Source organism: Haliotis rufescens, unplaced genomic scaffold, assembly GCF_023055435.1.
Source record: "Haliotis rufescens isolate VD_foot unplaced genomic scaffold, xgHalRufe1.0.p SCAF_12, whole genome shotgun sequence".
In the NCBI taxonomy this organism is placed as follows: domain Eukaryota; kingdom Metazoa; phylum Mollusca; class Gastropoda; order Lepetellida; family Haliotidae; genus Haliotis; species Haliotis rufescens.
In genome coordinates, this window is record NW_025963802.1 from 18,035,608 (window position 1) to 18,056,171 (window position 20,564).

The following is a 20,564-nucleotide window of genomic DNA, read 5'->3' on the forward strand; positions in this document are numbered from 1 at the left end:
AACATTGCCGTTGAGGGCATATTTTGTTTGTCTGATTGTTGTTTCACGCGGCACTAATCCATATTCCAGTTTTATAACGGAATCCTGAAAATAATAATGTCTGAACCAGACAATCCAGTGATCGATATTTTAAGCACCTCTTACAACCAGCATTAGTTGCTTGGACCTATGGGGCGGTCGGGTAGCCTAGTGGTTAAAGCCTTCGCTCGTCACGCCGGAGACCCGGGTTCGATTCCCGACATGGGTACAATGTGTGAAGCCCATTTCTGGTGTCCCCCGCTGTGATATTGCTAGAATATTGCTAAAAGCGGCGTAAAACCATACTCACTCACTGATTGGACCAATTCAAACCCGGAATCCCCACGGGGCTGAGAACATCAACTCAAAGGGACATTTGTACGTCTTTATGATTCATTGGTCCGGTGCCTATGATAACCACATACGGGTTCAAATAGTGGAATAGGTCCCAAATACCTCATGTTACAGCCGACTAAATGAAGATCAGGCTATTAAGCTGTGTGATTTACCTGACTGTGTCATCGTGCCCTGATGACGGATCGTTGTTAATGCTATCACTCATTGGTTTACTAGATTGTTTACAGGTATAGCTGGAGTATTGCTGACTGCGGCCGTTTTAGCCGACTAGGTCACCAGTTCGCTCTGATTCGTGTATGTCTAACTATATATCTGATTACATTGCTAAAATATTATTGTATTATTTTCAGAGACATTAAACCTGACAACATCTTACTGGACGAAGAGGGTAAGTTCCTCTTTCAAAACAGTATTGGTTGCTTTTTCTTCAGATGCAAGAATCATATCCCCCAAACTGTTGACATACGTCTTTACGATGAACAAGGTCAAATAAGTTTCCGTTTTAATGAGGATTTGGTTACCCGAGGGTATTTCAGACATGTGACAAGCAAGTTTTTTTTCTGTGTTTCTATGTCCTAAGGGCCATTTTCTTCCGGATTGATACACTGATCTATTTACAAGTTCCAAAATGTCTTACTATAACTAGCTTTTTTCTAAAATGTTGTGACTTGAACTATGAATATATTTTTGTATTCAAAATACATTAAATGCAGTTCTCATAATTTACAATTTAAACTGGTCGGAATTGTAACATACCGCCTGAGCGAAAGAAACAAAGAGCTTGTCGACCTCGGCGAAATTGAAATAAGTTTCTTTTTCCTTTTTGTCTTTTTGTCCGCGTTATTATGATTTAAGACGATTGAAACTAAAACCAAATTTCTCATTAAGTCCTATCATTCATAAATGCAATTTACCGTTTACGCGATCACGATACTACAATGTGTTTTTAATGCTGCCATGTTTCTTGTTTCATGCGAAAGCGACAAGACCTTTGATCCGTTCATCAATGCATCACGAATTGTATAGATATATCTTAAGCCTGTGCCAGAGATGTGCCAGAGAACTATTATATACCAACCTGTTTGCTTTTGCCATCAGTGTGCATAAAAAATCACTAATCTTTAAATTTGATCAGGTTGTAATATCTAATTTCTAAGTCTCTGGATTGATGATATTTATTCATGTTCACAGGTCACGCTCATATAACGGACTTCAATATTGCCACCACACTTGCCACGGGAGAACTAGCTACATCTATGTCGGGAACCAAGCCGTATATGGGTATGTGACAATGAGATGGAACTATGCGATGAGTCGTGGAACCTTATTTCGTTTGTAAAGTTTACCGCTTAATGGCGTCAATTTCAAAATACATCGATATGGCTTGGTTACGTAGCCTGTAAGTGTGTATTGCGAGTGATTGGCGTTTTGAACAATATTTCAAAATCTCAAATGGACACAGATCTCAAACCTTCATTATGGTGAATACAAGCGACAAATATAAGTGAATACCACGCCACGGACCATGTGCTGACTAGGGATCATACTTGTAGCGATTCAGGGATTCGAACTGATAAAAATTAATCAGCTTATTTGTTCAGCTGAGGCGTGAAACTGTACATCGCCACTGTTACAAATGATCTGGGCGCGTGAGTGAACGAATGTTGTTTAACACCGCAGTCAGCACTATTCTAGCTGTATCAGTGCCAGTAAATACACTGCAGGGCAAAAGAAAGTATACATTTGAAAATTGGATTTGACCAAAAATTACAAACGTTATCAAACCATTACCTGATGAAAACAGTAATGAGGTTACTGTATATTCTCCCCCGGCAGTTAAGTCGAATCTGGACCTGTGGCTGACGTCATGAGCATTGCCCCACGCCGTCGGGGTACGATGACACTAAATCAGCCACTTCACCCAGCATGACCATTCGTGACCAACTCGTCCCATTCCGGGACAAGCCGAATGTAGGTTGTAGGTAACGGAAACATGCGAATGGTGCCGAATGCAAGCATGAACACATGTTCGTTTACGTTACCAGCTACGACAAACAGATTACTTGGTGCCTATTTGACCCTGGAATCACCACTGGGTCACTGCAGCACTAACAGGAACGATGGTTATTCCAAAGCAAAGCATTAAAAACATTTGACCGCATTACTAACGTTATTTGAATACGATGTAAATTTAATTCGTGCTTCATTTTTAAAACAGTCAGTGCTCATTCATTTTTTGGTTTACTTTTCGATGGAAATGTGTCCCTAAATTTATTTTGCAGCGTCCGTCTGTGAAAAAATATGTTAACAATCCAAAGAGGAAACGGTGCGGAATACCGTGCATTAACTGTTGTGTTTCTTTATGCTCCCTTTAGTGTCATCATTGATTTTCGGTGCATATGCTTTTCACCGCTGATTCGCCTTTTGCTCCCAGTGGGGCTTGTTTTGGCGGATAACCGGGACTGGGGCCCGTTTCACAAAGAGATCGTAGCTCTAAGTCGATCGTAAGTCTATGTTATAGTATAGGCGTTAAGGTGGTCGTAGCGCTGCGATCGGTTTGTGAAACGGGTCCCTGGTTGTTCTCTGGCGTTGACGTTTTTACACACAAACATTCTATAGAAAACGCTGTCTATGAATGGGTTTTTTATCCAGAGGTGCCAATAACCGCAGGATCATAGAATTGTCTTTGTGTTCAACGTCCGTTGAGTCACTTAAACAAAAACAAAACAACAACCAAAAGCAGACTCCCTCCTGCGTTCTGGCCATGTAAACATATAAGACTGTGCAAAACAGGCTCTGTATAAATATTTAAAATGAAATGTGCCATATTCACATTCCTGATTCTGAAGGTGAGGTGAGGTGAGGTGAAATGGGGTTTAACGTCGCGTCAAAGATTATTGCACTTATATAGCGACGTGCATGTACGTGTGTGTGTTTGTGTGGTTGCTTGTATTAGTCCGGACTGATGCCGATTTATAGTGCTAGCTCACTGAGATACCATGCCGCAGTTTAACATGAATACCCCACTCAGACACAGTATACTGACTCCGAGCCGACCAGTCCTTGTGTTAGCCCCTTAATGCCGAGCGCCAGACAGGGTAACAACAAGTACCATCTTTAAACGTCTTTTGGTTTTGACGCGGCCGGGGATCGAACCCCGGACCTTCCGCTCTCCGGGCGGACGCTCTACCTCTAGACCACGGAGGCGGTCTGATTCTGAAGGTACCACATGCAAATTACAATTTGTTTTATCTTCTGGGTTACACATGTGCGCTTTATGACAGTATAGGTACTTGCATCAATAGGTAGATATGCTACAAAGTGTCTTTGCGCCGTGTTGATCCTCTGGACCATAGTTATATTGTAAGACTTACATGTAAGACTTACATGTAAGACTTATCACTGTGAGAGGGTACGGGTGGCCCCAGTCGTCTGAGCCGTCGCAGTTGGCTGTGCAGAGTTGCGTCCCTTGGGCTCTCCAAAAATCTATGATTTGGGGTTCGAATCGCCCCATTTATGTTTCTAGGTTTGTCAGCATCATGGTCCTGCTCCCCCCACATTAAGCTGAGACACGCCGTGATATAATTGGATTCCTGTTAGAAGCGGAACCCTCACATTTAGACAATTGATAGTTTACATGCAATAGCTTACTTCTCGCAATGAGGCTTTCTATGGGTCTCTTTTCAGGACATACATATCGCCTTAAGAAATCGTGAAAAATTTGCTGATTTCTTATAAATAGTCCTTCGCAGTCTTGGTTCTTTGGGAGCAACACTTGTTCTCGCTTCCTCTCGGCACTGTAGCTTTCCCCCTTTCCAGTCTGTAGCAGGAAGGAACGGGAACCAGTCAGTGTTAACGCGTGGTGACATAAATTGTTGGCCAATCAGAATCGAGTATTTCCCAAAGTCAGGGTGGAATATTCAATGTATCCGCCTTCATTATATCAAGAGGTTACCATAGTTACGCTACTTCCAGTAGTCTATCAGGAATACGGGGATTTCGTTTTGACCAGGTTTCACTGTTGATAATATTGAACTTTTCCGCAATACTAGAATATCAGTATTTGTCCACTCTTTCACATGTACACACTAAACTGTAGTGTATCTCTGCGAGGGGTGAGTTATAGGCTTGGCGGACACAATACTGAGTAAGGTAAGTAAGTAAGTAAACACTTCCCAAGTCACCTGCACTGAACATACAGGTGTGTTGTTATGTTTTTAGCCCCAGAGGTGTTCGCCTGTTCCTTGGAGGAAAGCCGTGGATATGGGTACCCGGTAGATTGGTGGTCCATGGGAGTGTCAGCGTTTGAATTGCTCAAAGGAAGGGTGAGAGTATACTTGTTCTCTTAGAAAAATGTGATGAGTGAATATTGTATTCAATCTCAATGAACAATACTACAGTTATATCAATGAACAATACTACATTTATATCAATCAACAATACTACAGTTTTCTCCATCAGCAATGCTACAGTTATCCCACTGATCAATAATACAGTTATGTCAATGAACAATACATAAGTTCTATCAATCAGCAATACTACAGTTATCTCAATCAGCAATACTACAGTTATCGCAATCAGCAATACTACAGTTATATCAATAAACAATACTACAGTTATCTCAATCAGCAACACAACAGTTATATCTATGAACAATCCTTCAGTTTTATCAATCAGCAATACTACAGTTTTCTCAATCAGCAATACTACAGTTATATCAATGATCAATGCTACAGTTATATCAATGAACAATACAACAGTTATATCAATGAACAATACTACAGTTTTATCAATCAGCAATACTACAGTTATATCAATGATCAATACTACAGTTATATCAATGAACAATACTACCGTTTTATCAATCAGTAATACTACAGGTATATCAATCAGTAATACTATAGTTATATCAATGAACAATACCACAGATATATCAACCAGCAATACTACAGTTATATCAAAGAGGAATGCTAGAGGGTATATCAATACTTCAGTTATATCAACCAGCAATACTACAGTTATATCAATGAACATTACTACAGTTATATCAACCAGCAATACTACAGTTATATCAACCAGCAACACTACAGTTATATCAACCAGCAATACTACAGTTATATCAATGAACATTACTACAGTTATATCAATCAGCAATACTACAGTTATATCAACCAACAACACTACAGTTATATCAACCAGCAATACTACAGTTATGTCAACGAGGAATGCTATACATGGAGGTATATCAATACTACAGGTATATCAACCAGCAATACTACAGTTATATCAATGAACATTACTACAGTTATATCAACCAGCAATACTACAGTTATATCAACCAGCAACACTACAGTTATATCAACCAGCAATACTACAGTTATATCAACCAGCAATACTACAGTTATATCAACGAGGAATGCTCTAGGTATATCAACCAGCAATACTACAGTTATGTCAATGCGATCTATAAATGGTCTGGACCATGCAAACCAGTACTCCCAGTCGGGAAAGATGGCCTACCATCAGACTGGTCACACACTTTGTCACCAACAGTCCTCGTTTAGGACTATAAACAGTATGTGATGTAGTGAAACTCCACGGGGTAGAACAAGGGAACTTCCTACCCCAATCTACAACCTGCCTTCTTCACTCATATTAGCTATGTATCTCTACTCGATAATGATGTCCAAACACGCAAGTACGGGAAAGAAATAAGGAAGTGGTTCGTCATATGAAAATGCATATTATGTTTTTTAATTGTTTATAGTGTCATTTATATTGACTCGAAGGGGTCATAACTAGGCCTTACACTGTTCCCTTCGTGTCGCCAGAGGCCGTACGAGATCCACGGTTCCACCACCCTGACAGAGGTGAAGGCACTGTTTCATAACACCAAGGTGCACTACCCGTCGCTCTGTGATAACGGCATGAAGGATCTCCTCCGACAGGTCAGTGGCGTGTTAGAGGCTCTCCGAAGCCTTTAAGCAGTCCCCGTTAACAGAATCAACCAATGAAATACCATACCAAAGTTCAGTAATACCAAATAAGTAAAAGAAAGAATGTTTTGTGACAAATTCGTTTGAAAATGTATGTATAAATAATAACGTTTTTGACTTTTGTTTGTTACAACTGAATGCATGGATATCGATATGAATCACCATTTGCATTGATGTCATGTCAACGGGATAAGGGAGACAAATCTTGTTTAAGGGAAGGAATACTACATTGAAGCGGCATATAAATACGCCCGTTCGGGTAGGATTTTTCGCATAGTCTTTTACACAATCTGTACTCAGCTTGAATAAACCATAGCAATATACACTACAACCCCTCACCATACGACCAAACACCAAGCAACTACCTACCTTTCTTCCTAACGACACCCCTCACTATAGCACCAAACAATTTAGAAACAAACAATTTAGGAACAAACAAAAATGTATTACTGTACTTCCGAACACCACCCCTTACAATACAAGAATCTACCAAACAATACACGTCCTTCCCTTCTAATAACATCCCTGGGCATATAGCCATATAACCTTAGAACCCAATAACAATACAGTAAACTACGGTTATAACGAACTCAAAGGGACCACAAATTTTAGTTCGTTATAACCGTAGTTCGTTATAAACATATATACAGCATATAAACAGCAAATGGCCGGGACAAAAAAAACCCAGTTCGTTATAAGCGTGTTCGTTATAAACGTAGTTTACTGTACTTACATCCAACTTGAGTTTTTTGTTTTCATTACTTATGTCCAAATGTCAACTGACCACCACAGGTGTACCCAACCCTCCCCACGTGGAACCCCGGGTTGTTTCCTTCACTTCTCTCCTACTGCTTGCTTTCAGTTACTGGAGGTGGACCCGGTCCAGAGGCTGTCTACACTAGCTGGCTTCAAGAGACATCCATTCATGGCGGACACCGACTTGGATAGCGTGCTCAGGAAAGAAGTCAAACCTGTTTTTGTGCCTTCTGTGAGTCTTCAAGGGCGGGTCCAGCATTTTAAAAAGGGAGGGATCCAAAATATCAAAATCCTGTCTCAGATAATTTTTCTGCCTACAACATAAAACATTTTACTGTTTTAAAATGAAAAGGGATCTGGATCCGCTTATTTATGTAATTGACTGAGTTGGGCACTCGGGTCTGCTCGACAGGTTTCGGCCCTTACATACTACCTCGGGCAGCATTCGTGACCAACTCGTGTCCCTCTCATAGCGACTCGTGTCCCTCTCATGGCCATTTTTGCGACCGGGTTCCGTCTTAGCACAAACGGGCATACCTAAAACAATTGTCAACTTGTTGTGTTATGGTTCACATATATTTCCCCATTGATTATATATATTTCAAAAGCGAATTTAAAGCACATCAGGACATGCGAAATTATACAGTATGATTGAACACCTTTAACTGTGTCTTGGGTATATTTTAGATGCAAGACATATGTAAAATCAAAAATTATTTCTGAGGGATTCTTTGACGAAGAACTTGAAATCATACACATATTCTGATTGGTTTGTCGTATTTTCGCACATAACATTCATCGATAGGGGGACGAGTCTTGCATGTTACGGAAAAGGGCGAGTGGTGACGAATGCTCGGGCAGCAGTGGCATTGTGATATTGCATGCATTCACTGTAAACCGTGTGACGCGAGACCCCGCCATATAAGGTCGCATTACTTAAGCATACATCTTGATTTGAAGATGGAAACAAATGGAAACAGTTTTATTAAGTTCACGGCTGCTGCCTGGTCGTGCTGTTTCATGGGATAGTCATGTGCATGAAAATAGTTCCAGTCTGGATCCCCGCCAATGCTGGCCAAGGTCCATTTAGACTGGACAGAGACCATATGATCTCTTGATTGACACAAGTCCAATGTGAATTTGGGATTACCTTGTCCACAATATTGTTGTCATCTCACGCCGACAAGGTTAGAAAACCCAACGTTACGCAGATGGTAGTTGTTTACCAATTTGGCGAAACTCAGAATGACCTTTAGCTGGTAGAATAAGGATGAAAAAAAGGATGGTTTAAGGATTTGAACCAACAACTCGCCACAGCATCTAAGGGAGACAACTCTCATCAGCGAATGCATATTGTGAAGATAGCTTCATTGTGTTGATTGCATATATAGCCGTGCCAACTTGTTGTCTTGTGCAAATGTTGTATCTTACTTTTGTATCATTGCAGCATCCATACTTATTTAGTCCACTAAACGGGTCTAAACTGACTTTAGGCATATTCAGGATTATTGGGGTCCTATTGTATCGTTGGTGTACAACGAGGCGCGTGGTTGTGTTTCCAGAAGGATCACCTCAACTGTGACCCAACGTACGAACTGGAGGAGATGATCATAGAGACGAAACCACTTCATAAGAAGAAGAAGAGACTCGCCAAACAAAACTCCAGGAAGGGGGAAATGATGTCCCAGTCGTCAACAGAGGTAGGGAGCGAGTGGTGACCAATCTTGCTGCCCAGGTCCATTTAGACTAAAAACAGAGACCATATAGACTCTGGATTGAGACAAGTCCAATGAGAACTTGGGATTACGTTGTCCACAATATTGTTGTCATCTCACGGCGGCAAGACCAGAAAATCCAACGTTACGTAGTTGTTTAACAGTATGGCGCCTGAACTCAGAATGACCCTTAGCCGATAGAATGAGGATGAAAAAAGGGATTATTAGGGGCGTAGGGCTGAAACACCCGGGGTGGATGAAGGGTCAGGGGCAGAAAAGGTATTGATTACATATAGAAAGTCAACGCCAGAGACTAACCAGTCTCGATTATCCGCCGAAACAGATTCAATTGAGCGGAAAGGGCAAACTAGGGATGAACATTGTATGAATGGATCACTGAAAATCAGTGATGACACCAGTGTTCGCGTAAAGGGTAAGCACGTCCTCCGCAACTGATAGCACCCGCGTTCACACAGTTGGGGGGAGATTTTGTGTCTAGACCTAAGAAATTTGCTTATCAGCATAATTGATAAATGCGTAAGGGGTAGACATGGGTTCGACTAGGGACAGTCTGATGTTGGGGAACGTGTGTCATTGATACGAGACCCGGGATACGACATTAGCAGGAATAACATAAGGTTAATGAATGGGGACAGTAGTTGTTGTGTGGTACCTGAAAGAGGTGTAGATGTGGTCGGCGTAGAGATTGGGTTAGGTGTGATAGGGCCCAAAACAGGGGCCGCGATTATCTTGGGACGGTGGTCTGTCAATTGGTCAACCGGCCGCTATTGGGTTAGGCGTAGGAGCGGTGGTCGGTGTACCTTTTTGCCAAGGACAGGGATAGGGTTACAGGACGATTTATAATCAAATTTACTTATCTAAATTCTCATGAAATAAGCTAAATTGGGATACGTTTACTACTTTGCTGTTTCAGGAAATGGACGAGCTGCAGATCTACCTGAAGAGTATAGGAAAAAACTTTACACCTTACAACAGGGAGAAGTGAGTATAAGCTCCTCCGATACGTTTCCGTCGACAGTACAATTCATGACCGTGCTTGAGATATTAATGATACGTTCATGATCAAGACGTAAACCTGATGTGTGCAATCCAACTTTAACGTTGTTACTTTCATTTGTATTTCAGAAGTCTCGAGGAACAAGAAAGGAAGAAGCTAGCAGACCTGGAATCGGAGAAGGAGACGACAGAATCGGACGAGCCAGTGAAGCAGACGACAGTTTCGGACGAGCCGGAGAAGCAGACGATAGAAGCAGAAACCACCGAGCCGTCTTGATATCCATCCTCACTACACAGGGGTGTATTTGTGTTATAATATTTGGCTGAGTTTTCTCACTTATATTATGTAGGCAATAACAGTTTTGGAGAAATATAACAATCACGCAGCCAGAGCATCCCTATCAGGTCAATATTTGCAATATGTGGGTTGTATTCCAGGAATGAAAATGCACATGCGCATGCTCTGTTGTTGTTTATAATATGATTTACATAGGAGCACGTGATCCAATTTCATATGGGATGCGGCACATGTCTTGTGAAGATTTCGCGAAATGATAGGAGTTACCAAAAACAGCAAGCACCTCTATTGCAATGACACACACACAAGGTTTGCTGGTAGGCTGTCGAGGGCAGAGAATTCCGATTGAAGTAGCCATATGTGTCGAGCAGTCAAATCTATTGAATGATTGCTGGATCAAAGACTAAGAGTCCAGGGAGTGGTTTTATGGATTCTCTAGTCGCCGTTCGTTTCTTTCATTAAATGGTAATCATCATCTGTTTTTTTTATTATGTTACTGTTGGTAGAGCCAAACGTGAGTTACTTCCCTTGTTTGTTATGTCGCCGTTATGATTGACTTCACAATTGACTTTGCTCTCTTATAAGATTCATGCAAATTGAAACGGAATATATCTATATTCATCCCAATTAAAGGGGTGACTAGCGAGAACTTTTTTGTAACTGAAAAGTAGTTCGATAGTTAAGCATACTATTGTGATAGTATTGCAATATCGGTGCCACTGTTGCTGTAGAATTGCCATAAGTATATCTACCTTTAGCTAAGTACATTTCCTTGTTCCTGGCACTACGTTATTATAGCCATGATCAATGGATCAGTGTACACTCGATTTCCATTCTCAGCTCCCTGAGGAGTATGAGACCCAATCAATGTTTTATTGGTGTACTGCCTTGGATTAATGGGATGGATCGAGTGTATCACCCGTTGAACCCCTAAGCATTTGAACAATATTACTTTTTTAATGGTGAGTGAGTGAGTGAGTGGGTAGGGTTTAACGCCGCTTTGAACAATATTCCAGTTATATCACAAGTGACAGCTTAGTGTGGGATGAAAGACCAAACTGATGCATTTCTGAGACGTTTACCACTTTGGTGAAACCACGAGCACGGATATGGTGCTGACAAACATAGAAACACAATAAGAACGAACCGGGATTCGAATCATCAATCATGTTTTGTTTATGCAGTACTTCGGGCCTTTGGGCCTGCAATATGAAACCCTTGGCACTTGGCGTGCACAGGGGACGCAACTCTACACAGCGAATTGCGGCGCCTATAAGACGACTGGGCCACCCGTGCCCCAAGAAATGAGTTAAATCATTCTCAAAAGTATAACGATAATTTTGATTTTGAATGTATGTCTGTATGTCACGACGCTCTGTCGTTCTGTCAGTTGTATTCAGGTTAACCCATTATAAAAACACGGGACAGTGCCCATTGAGGGGCACCAGAAATAATGGACTAGTTCCAACACGGACCAGACACGTTGGTCCAGGCGCTGCTCCGTTTTGAACTGCGCGGGGTTGACGGACCTTGACTTCGAGGGTGTCATTTTTTCTATGTTATATCCACGTATGCATGCCCAAATGCTTGTTTGACCCTAGTATTTGGAAATCCTATTCCCTTCTTCCAGTCCCGTACCATCCTCGGTTATCCAGTGTGTTATAACACCATTCTGTTACGATTAAGACCCCGGACCCATTCGCTATAGCTTTGGTTTGAGTCCAATGCGAATAACAAGGACAGGACGCTATATCGCCTTCCCATGAAATCGCATTCATGTACGAGGGGAATTCAGTGAAAAGTTACTGACAAGAGATTTCGACATGGTGACGTCACTTCACAAAGGAAGCTGTGAAGGAGACAGTCAAGTCAAAGGGAGTCTAGTGTATTTATCTGAGTAGAGTAGAGATTTGATACATGTGATAATCGAGGATGGACACATACGCACAGAAACAGATCTTGAGATAAAACACAGAGCAATCTATCCCAATGCCAATCTCCTATATGCAGTAAATAAAAATTTGCAGAACTGCAAATCTTGTTACAGAAATTTGGATTTGTTACAGAAAACGGGTTGTTACAGTGACATTACGCCGGCAGCATTACTCTAACTCACGGTGTTTAAGCGTGTGCAGAGTCTCTGGTCGTAAAAGGCGCGGGGAGGGGCAAGTGGCACCACGGGCACCTCACCCATGCCCCCATACTGTTCTATGCTGATCGTAAGAGGATACTGTGCTGGTCGTAAGAGGCGACTAACGGGATCGGGTGGTCAGGCTCGCTGACTTGGTTGATGCATGTCATCGTATCCCAAATGCGTTTATCGATGCTCATGATGTCAATCACTGGATTGTTTGGTCCAGTCTCGATTATTGACAGACCGCCGTCATATGGCTGGAATATTGCTGAGTGCGGCGTTCAACAACAGACAAACAAACAGATACGTGTTCAGTTGTTTGCGCAAGAGACCCCGAAAAGCCCTTGTGTAGGCGTAGCCAAGTGGCTACAGCGTATCCTACTTTCGACTAAGATCCGAGTTCGGTCCCCACATGCGTGCAATGTCACACTGTGTGAAGCCCATTTCCGGCGTTCTCACGCGGTGGTATGGCTGTTCTGTGGGAAGAGCGGCTGATCGAGGTCCATTGCAAACTGCAATGTGTTGACTATTTGCGGAACGGGAGATAGTGAGTGAGTTAAAATTTAACGTCACATCGGCATTATTTCAGCCATATAGCGACCGAACGGCAGATACAAGACGCGGAAATACTTGATCATTTCAAGTGATACATCTGCGAAAATTTTAGATCAGGATATGTGACAGCATTTTTACAGAGACGCATTTATTATTACTGTTCAAGACTAACGTTCCCATGTCACAATGAAGAGGACGTATGTTTTGAGATGTAGTGTCATTGAATTTGATGCCATGTCATGTCCAATCTCTTACAAAACGTTTAATTTCTAAACTTGTGTATATTTAACACATATATATTTATATGTTATAATTCAAATGTATATTCGTTTTGTAAATATTTATGAATGTCACAGTTATTTGGAATGTATATAGTTTCTATTAACGGTTATAACGGATTGTGTGTTATAATGTAAATCTGATTGATTCACTTTGTGTTCCCAGACTCACGTTTCATGTCACGTAAACATATTAAAACCTTTACAAACAAATAGATTATTCAAAAGTCATAATGCTTGTTTTTCGAGTTTGTTTTGGCTCGAATTATCACATTCGTCTTGTTGAAGTCAGGAATAACATTTGGTGCATGTAAAATATCAGAATGTTCTTTGTGTTAGTGTTTAACACAAAGATTAGAATGTCCCTTGTGTCACAGTGTTTAACACAAAGAACGTTCTAATCTTCTACACGTACGAACGAAATTTTGTTCCTGTCTTCATCAAGAAGAACGTGATAATTCGAGACAACGAGTTGAGAAATGTTTGATAGTTGATGGTAAACAAATAATTCAAATGTATTCTGCCCAGAGATTGCCACTGCATCAATATCCAGCTAAGAAGAGCATGCGCACATGTAAACAACTTCGCGGAACATTAACGAAACCAAATATAACGATTTTCCAAATTGATTGCTATGAAAAGTCAACGTTTATTTGTGTACAAGTTGACTGACAGACCGAAGCATGCCCTCAGACACACATGTACAAGTTGACTGACAGACCGGAAACCATGCACTCAGACACACATGTACAAGTTGACAGAGTGGACGGAAACCATGCACTCAGACACACATGTACAAGTTGACTGAAAGACCGGAAACCATGCACTCAGACACACATGTACAAGTTGACTGAAAGACCGGAAACCATGCACTCAGACACACATGTACAAGTTGACTGACAGACCGGAAAGCATGCACTCAGACACACATGTACAATTTGACTGACAGACCGGAAATAATGCACTCAGACTCACATCCACAAGTTGACAGAGAGGACGGAAACCATGCACTCAGACACACATGTACAAGTTGACTGACAGACCGGAAATAATGCACTCAGACTCACATCCACAAGTTGACAGAGAGGACGGAAACCATGCACTCAGACACACATGTACAAGTTGACTGACAGACCGGAAACCATGCACTCAGACACATGTACAAATTGACTGACAGACCGGAAATAATGCACTCAGACACACATGTTCAAGTTGCTGACTGACCGGAAACCATGCACTCAGACACACATGTACAAGTTGACTGACAGACAGGAAACCATGCACTCAGACACACATGTACAAGTTGCTGACAGACCGGAAACCATGCACTCAGACACACATGTACAAGTTGCTGACTGACAGGAAACCATGCACTCAGACACACATGTACAAGTGGAAACAAAGATTATGCCATTTCCATTGTATGTTGTGTGGATACACTACACTCCGTGTTTCGGGTTAGAATTTGTCTTCATCAACCCTTGCTTGTCGTAAATGGCGATTAACAGGGATCGGGAAGTCAGGCTTGCTGACTCGGTTGATGCGTGTCCTCGTGTCCCAGTTGCGTAGATCGATGCCCATGATGCCCATGACTAGATTGTCTGGTCCAGATTCAAGGTTTCATAGACCGCCGTTATATGGCTTGAATATTGTTGAGTGCGGCGTTAAACAACAAATACAACAAAGACAGAATCCGGTACACCGTCAAGAATGTAACATTGAACCTTCGTTCTATACCATGTATAGCGTACAATAGGCACCGACACTGCTTGGGAAGATGCCGCGTCACATGTATGTTGTGTAGGCATTGAGAAGCATCGGCCACACCTTCCACCACACCTTCCACGATAAAGAGTCATAACAATGCCATAGATTCGAGCCAAATCACACCAGTTGTTGAACATAGCTCCATTTATGTTTGTTATTTATTGAATGTCATTAACAATAAGAAACCTACACCTAAATTAGTCGGCAATATATTGACAAATTGTATTGTGTATATGCTTGTGTATTCATATATATCAAACCATGTGTGGATTCCATGTCAAAAAGGTTCCCAGTACCTCATGTTTGTCGTAAGAGCCGACTAAAAAGGGCCTCCAGTTGCCAGGTTTCGAGACAGTTCCAGTGACTTGGATTGTTGCTCTTTCTATCAGTCACTAGTTCGCCTAGTTCAGACCATCTTCCCGAGGCAAGGGCGATAACTGACTATATAAGTCCAGTCTCCACCCTTGCCGAACCAGACTGGAATTTCTGGGCTCGATCGTAGCGCCACAAATGGCTATTACTGTCCCTTCTATATCCTTCCTTTTGACCAATCAGATATCACTTGTATTTGCTTCAAACAAAATGGCGGCGCCCAGTCAAGACGATCCGATCGATAATCAAGATCTACATTGTAATAGAAAGGGTCTTACCTCGCGTGCATCAAATCAAGTGAGCGTCTTGATGAAAAGATTTGGAAAATTTCTGTTGACGACATGTTGACTGTACATATGCTTTGCAAATCCTGCAATCGACCGAAATCTGCACGGCAGTTTACGAACCGGATGTCGATTTCATTACGCGATTTTGATTGGACTGTGCAAAGACTCGTTAGTCCAGCCAAAATATAACTCCATAATTCCAGCCTAGTCCGGCAAGGGTGTAAACTGGACTTATAAAGTCAGTTAACCCCCTTACCTCAGGGGGATGGGTTCAGACTCCGTCATGTACAGGCAGCCGTGATAAAGCTGTAATATGGCTGCCTATGTGGTTAAACAACATTGATACTCACAACTATATATCAAACACCAGCGTTAAACATTAACATGAACACTTGGCCATGGTTTGTAAACATCCCAAATAGCTGATGAGAAGAAGGCGGTCACGAGCCTGCTGCCTATGTGCAAGAAATACAATCATACCTTCGATGTTCTAGAATCAGTTTTTGAAAATCCCCTCTACACTTCTGTGATTTTTTGTCAATAACAAGATGCATTAGTCGCTCGGTCCGCTTCAACTGTAAGACTAATTAATCTATTCAGCATCATTAAGCTATTTTTATTTTTCCAGCTCTGGGGTCGCGGTTTTGCAGAATATGTATACTAGTATTTAAAACTAGAGTATGTAGAAACCAGACAGTTTTCAAATCGCCCGGTTTTACATGTTTATAACATAGAAATCAGAGTGGACAATATCAATATAATCTGAGAAGCAAAAGGAACTGTGCCTTTTTGTTGATTTTAATGTTTCTTTTTCAATTTAAAATATCTTAAGTTAAGAACTGTACTGGCGATAAGTCAGCAGTTAGAGAATCCTTCTACATGGTTTCATTTTTTGAAAATATACTTTGATTTAAAGCTTTAGAAATAAAAAGATTCCATAAAATACACAACTGCTGTTGGCTGATTTGCTGTTTTCGGCACAAATTTTCAACATTTCAAACATGATAGGGGTCATGTGGTTGCAAATTCATTTAGTACCCAATCTTCATTGAAATTTACACAAAATGAACAAGCCACAGACTAACTGTTGCAGGCATGAGTGATGGTTAAATAGACATAATCAAATTTGAACAACAGTTGTTTCAATTTTCAATTACATAAAAATAATCTCGGTATACTTTCTTTCGCCCCTCAGTTTAGCTCATTAGTTTAGAGGAAGGCTGCAGATTTTGTTGCTGCATAGAGTTACAACATCTTTAATACGATGGTTATTCTCCAATTATATGCACAAATATTGTGTCTGTGTCTTGCATGTTTTTTGTTCTTTTTGCATGTGATCGATTCGTCCTATTACATATCTGGTTGAATAAAACTTGTCTTTGGGTAGCATTGATAACCTTCATAAATATGAGAATAGTATTTGAACGACACAAGTAAAAATTTTTTTTATTTCTTTAAACCGGACAAATGTGGTACAATGTGTATTAATTTGCTTCGCAACATTCGATATATACTCAGTGTCATTATTGAAGGATCACCTTATGTTGGTTGGTTGGTTTGTTTAACGCCGCACTCAGCAATATTCCAGCTATATGACGGCGGTCTGTAAATAATCGTGTCTGGGCCAGATAATCCAGTGATTAATATCATGAGCATCGATCCACGCACTTGGGATCGATGACATGCATCAACCAAGTCAGCGAGCATGGCCACCTGATCCCGTTATTCGCCTCTTATGACAAGCAAAATCGCCTTGTACGGCAAGCATGGGTTGCTGAAGACCTAATAGTATTCTACCCCGGATCGACCCCATGAACGTATACCAACAAGCTTCAATAGGTCTGAGTATGTTGACAATGCGATTAAAAGTTGAACATGTTGTTTATGCCTATATCACACTGATTGAATACTTTTAAGAAACCGGAAAAAATGGAAAACGACTATTTTAAACAATAAAAAGCCCAAAATTGGATGTGATGGAAAAAGCTACCCAAAACACCTTGAACGCAAGCAGAGGTTTAGATCAATGTATGACAAGTGACAGTCATTATGGGTATACGATGGTTCATTCCAGATTCAACTGACTACACTCATGGCAAATGGGACGTTTTAACTCTTAATATCTGCGTGCTCCCTAAAAAATGACGCTGAGTATTGTTTGGATTTTATACGTCCACAAGAGTTAAAGTAGTATTTCTAATGCACCGCATCATGTTATCCTCCGTAACATGACGTAAAGGATGATTTCCCTTACTCCTCAACAAGTAGCTAAGTATGATGATTTTGTTCCGCAACAAGTGTTACACGATTGCACACGTTACTGGCGAGTATTGGTGTGCATAGCCTGCACAGCCACATTGTGATTGGGGATGTACATGTACGTTGCAGTTGCCATGGAGACACGTGGTGATATAACTATTTTCTGCACCAGCATTAACTATCACGTGACATGTGCAGCAAGATGGAATAAAGTGGATGTTTTTGTATATTTTTTGTTGTTGATTGTTTCGTTGGTGAACAAAATACAATGTGCATTCATGTATCCACTATTATTCAGAGTGAGTGAGTGAGTGAGTGAGTGAGTGAGTGAGTGAGTGAGTGAGTGAGTGAGTGAGTGAGTGCCCGACTGAGTGGGTTTGGTTTTACGCCGCTTTTGGCAATATTCCAGCAATATCACGGCGGGGGACACCAGAAATGGGCTTCACACATTGTACCCATGTCGGGATTCAAACCCGGGTCTTCGGCGTGAACGCTTTAAACACTATATAGGCTACCCGATCATTCAGAGCATCTATTGCACAAAAGAACATGAGTTCCACGGACTAGATCCCGTTAGCTCATGACACACGAGACAATTTATGTATGGTAACATCGGTAGAGAGACAGTAAGGTCTGCAGACAGACCTTTCTCACGCTCAGACATACATCCTCAAACTTTCCCGACATCTGGCTGATTGCCAAGGAAACGCGACTACGTCACCCTTCCAAACCAACATGGCGGGAGAGAATGAATATTGACAATGAGTTGGAGAGGCAAATGGGCTTTTGCAGCTATTAAATTGGTATTGGTATTAAGACAAGGAGAGCAAGACAGATAATATCACGTGACGGAAATAAGCAATCGGATTGGTAGTTTTAATAAGTTTAAATGGTAACACACGGTCAACCAAATTTGTTAACCTGGGTGAACAGATGTCGGCCTGGCAAAGAGCCTGTCTCTATCTCTCGCCGATAGTTGCTTTGAGGTGAAACTGAAGTAAAGGTTGCCACACGGGGCAATTTATGTGGCTGATAGAAGTTGACCGATTGAATTTATTAAGTTGCCACTAGTGTCAGGGGCATTAGACATGTTAACAAGTCACACAAGTGGTACACAGCTCCTATCCCTATTGACGAGTCTGACAGGTGAGAAACACCTGCCGTGTACATGATGCTTGGGTTTTGATAGGCCTACATGTTGAGTTAGTGAGTAAATTGGATTCAGTGGTACAGTATTTCAGTACGACATCATGGTGTGTCAGGTTGATGTTGGAGGAAAACCGAAACCGCTGCAGGAAACCAGATCAAGATCCGGACGAAGTCTCTGAGAAGGCATACACATACATTATTGAAACACACACCCATCGAAAGGCCTGAAAGGACATGTTGCCCAGGCAGGCCAAATAAATAAGAGAAGAATATCTTTTAAGCAAAGGTAGTTAAATGGGCAACTTGAGTTGCCAGCAGCAGCAGCGATGGGCGACCAGTTTCGCCAGCAGCAATAGCGGTAAGAAAATAATACATATCCCGTTGAAAAGCGGGCAGAAATTGAATAAGCCAAAAAGTTGGAATCCCAACCGCTGATCAGCAGAGGGATGGAAGGTTCCCACTGAAGAGCAGGAGCCTATAAATTTGGACGAAGTCTCTGAGAAGGCATACATGTACATTATTTACACTCAGCAGTACGCATATAAAAACTAAAAGCACGTTTGGTTGTTTCTAAGAAGGAGGGGAGGATACACGAATACTAGAGACGTGAACATCTAACAAGATGAAGCTGGCGAGTTCACCATGTTGAAGTTGATGTCCTTGTCGACCAAACGTGGGAATTACAAGGGCCACCAAACGGCAGCGGATCGGGCGCTCGCTATATACTCTTTTCAGTAGGCAAGTGAGTGAGTATCGTTTTATGGCGCTTTAAGCAACATCCCAGCAATATCACGACGGGACACCAGGTGCCGTTGTACAAAACAACCTTAGCACTACGACTGTAGTCAGTGTTGAGGTTTGGGAGTTACGATCACCTTAGTGCTAAGATCGCTTTGTACAACAGCATCCAGAAACCCAGACTTCACACATTGTGCCCTTGTGGGGAATCGAACCGGGGTCTTCGTGACGGGTGAATGCTTTAATCAGCACCCCCAGCATACCAGTGAAAGATGCTACTAGTGGTGTTAATGTAACCCAGGCCATGTTTGTTTGTTGTTTAACGCCAAACTCAGCGGTCTGTAATCCAGACCAGACAATCCAGTGATTGATATCATGAGCATCGATACAGATAATTGGGATACAACATGTCATGAGTGGATGACCTTTGAAGCCACCTCAACATTAGACAGTCATGCCCACTAAATTGAACCATGTTCCATGATTTGACCTCTAGTGACCTTGACCTTAAACAGAGGTCATCTAAGAGTTTATCAGGAAACAACTGCACTCCTTATTTTCCTTGCTTCAGCACTTCTGCTGACAAATAAATTCAAAACAACATATACATCTTACACAGGTGAACACACATTGTAGCCATGTCGGGAATCGACTGCCCCTATACATGTATGTGTGTGGCGCCCGGTCAAGGCGATCTGATCGATAATCAAGATCTATATTGTGATAAAACGGGTCTTACATCGCGAAATGCATCAAATCACGTGAGCACCTTGATTAAAAACATGAAAAGATTTGGAAAATAACTGTTGATAACGAGTTGGCGGTGCACATGCTTTGCAAATCCTGCAATCGACCGAAATCTGCACGA

The 20,564-nt window shown here is 41.6% G+C and overlaps 1 protein-coding gene across 1 annotated transcript in view; it reads left to right on the forward strand.

The window, feature by feature from the left end:
* Positions 1–17,213, forward strand: part of LOC124145671 (serine/threonine-protein kinase 32B-like) — a 153,887-nt gene extending 136,674 nt beyond the window's left edge. Inside the window, exons 4-11 of the mRNA XM_046515538.2 lie at positions 726–763; positions 1,567–1,656; positions 4,597–4,700; positions 6,207–6,323; positions 7,234–7,359; positions 8,690–8,827; positions 9,777–9,844; positions 9,989–17,213. Coding sequence (XP_046371494.2) covers positions 726–763; positions 1,567–1,656; positions 4,597–4,700; positions 6,207–6,323; positions 7,234–7,359; positions 8,690–8,827; positions 9,777–9,844; positions 9,989–10,136 — 829 coding nt within the window. The 3' untranslated portion in view covers positions 10,137–17,213. The remainder of the gene's footprint in view (positions 1–725; positions 764–1,566; positions 1,657–4,596; positions 4,701–6,206; positions 6,324–7,233; positions 7,360–8,689; positions 8,828–9,776; positions 9,845–9,988) is intronic.
* Positions 17,214–20,564: the final 3,351 nt, after the last annotated feature.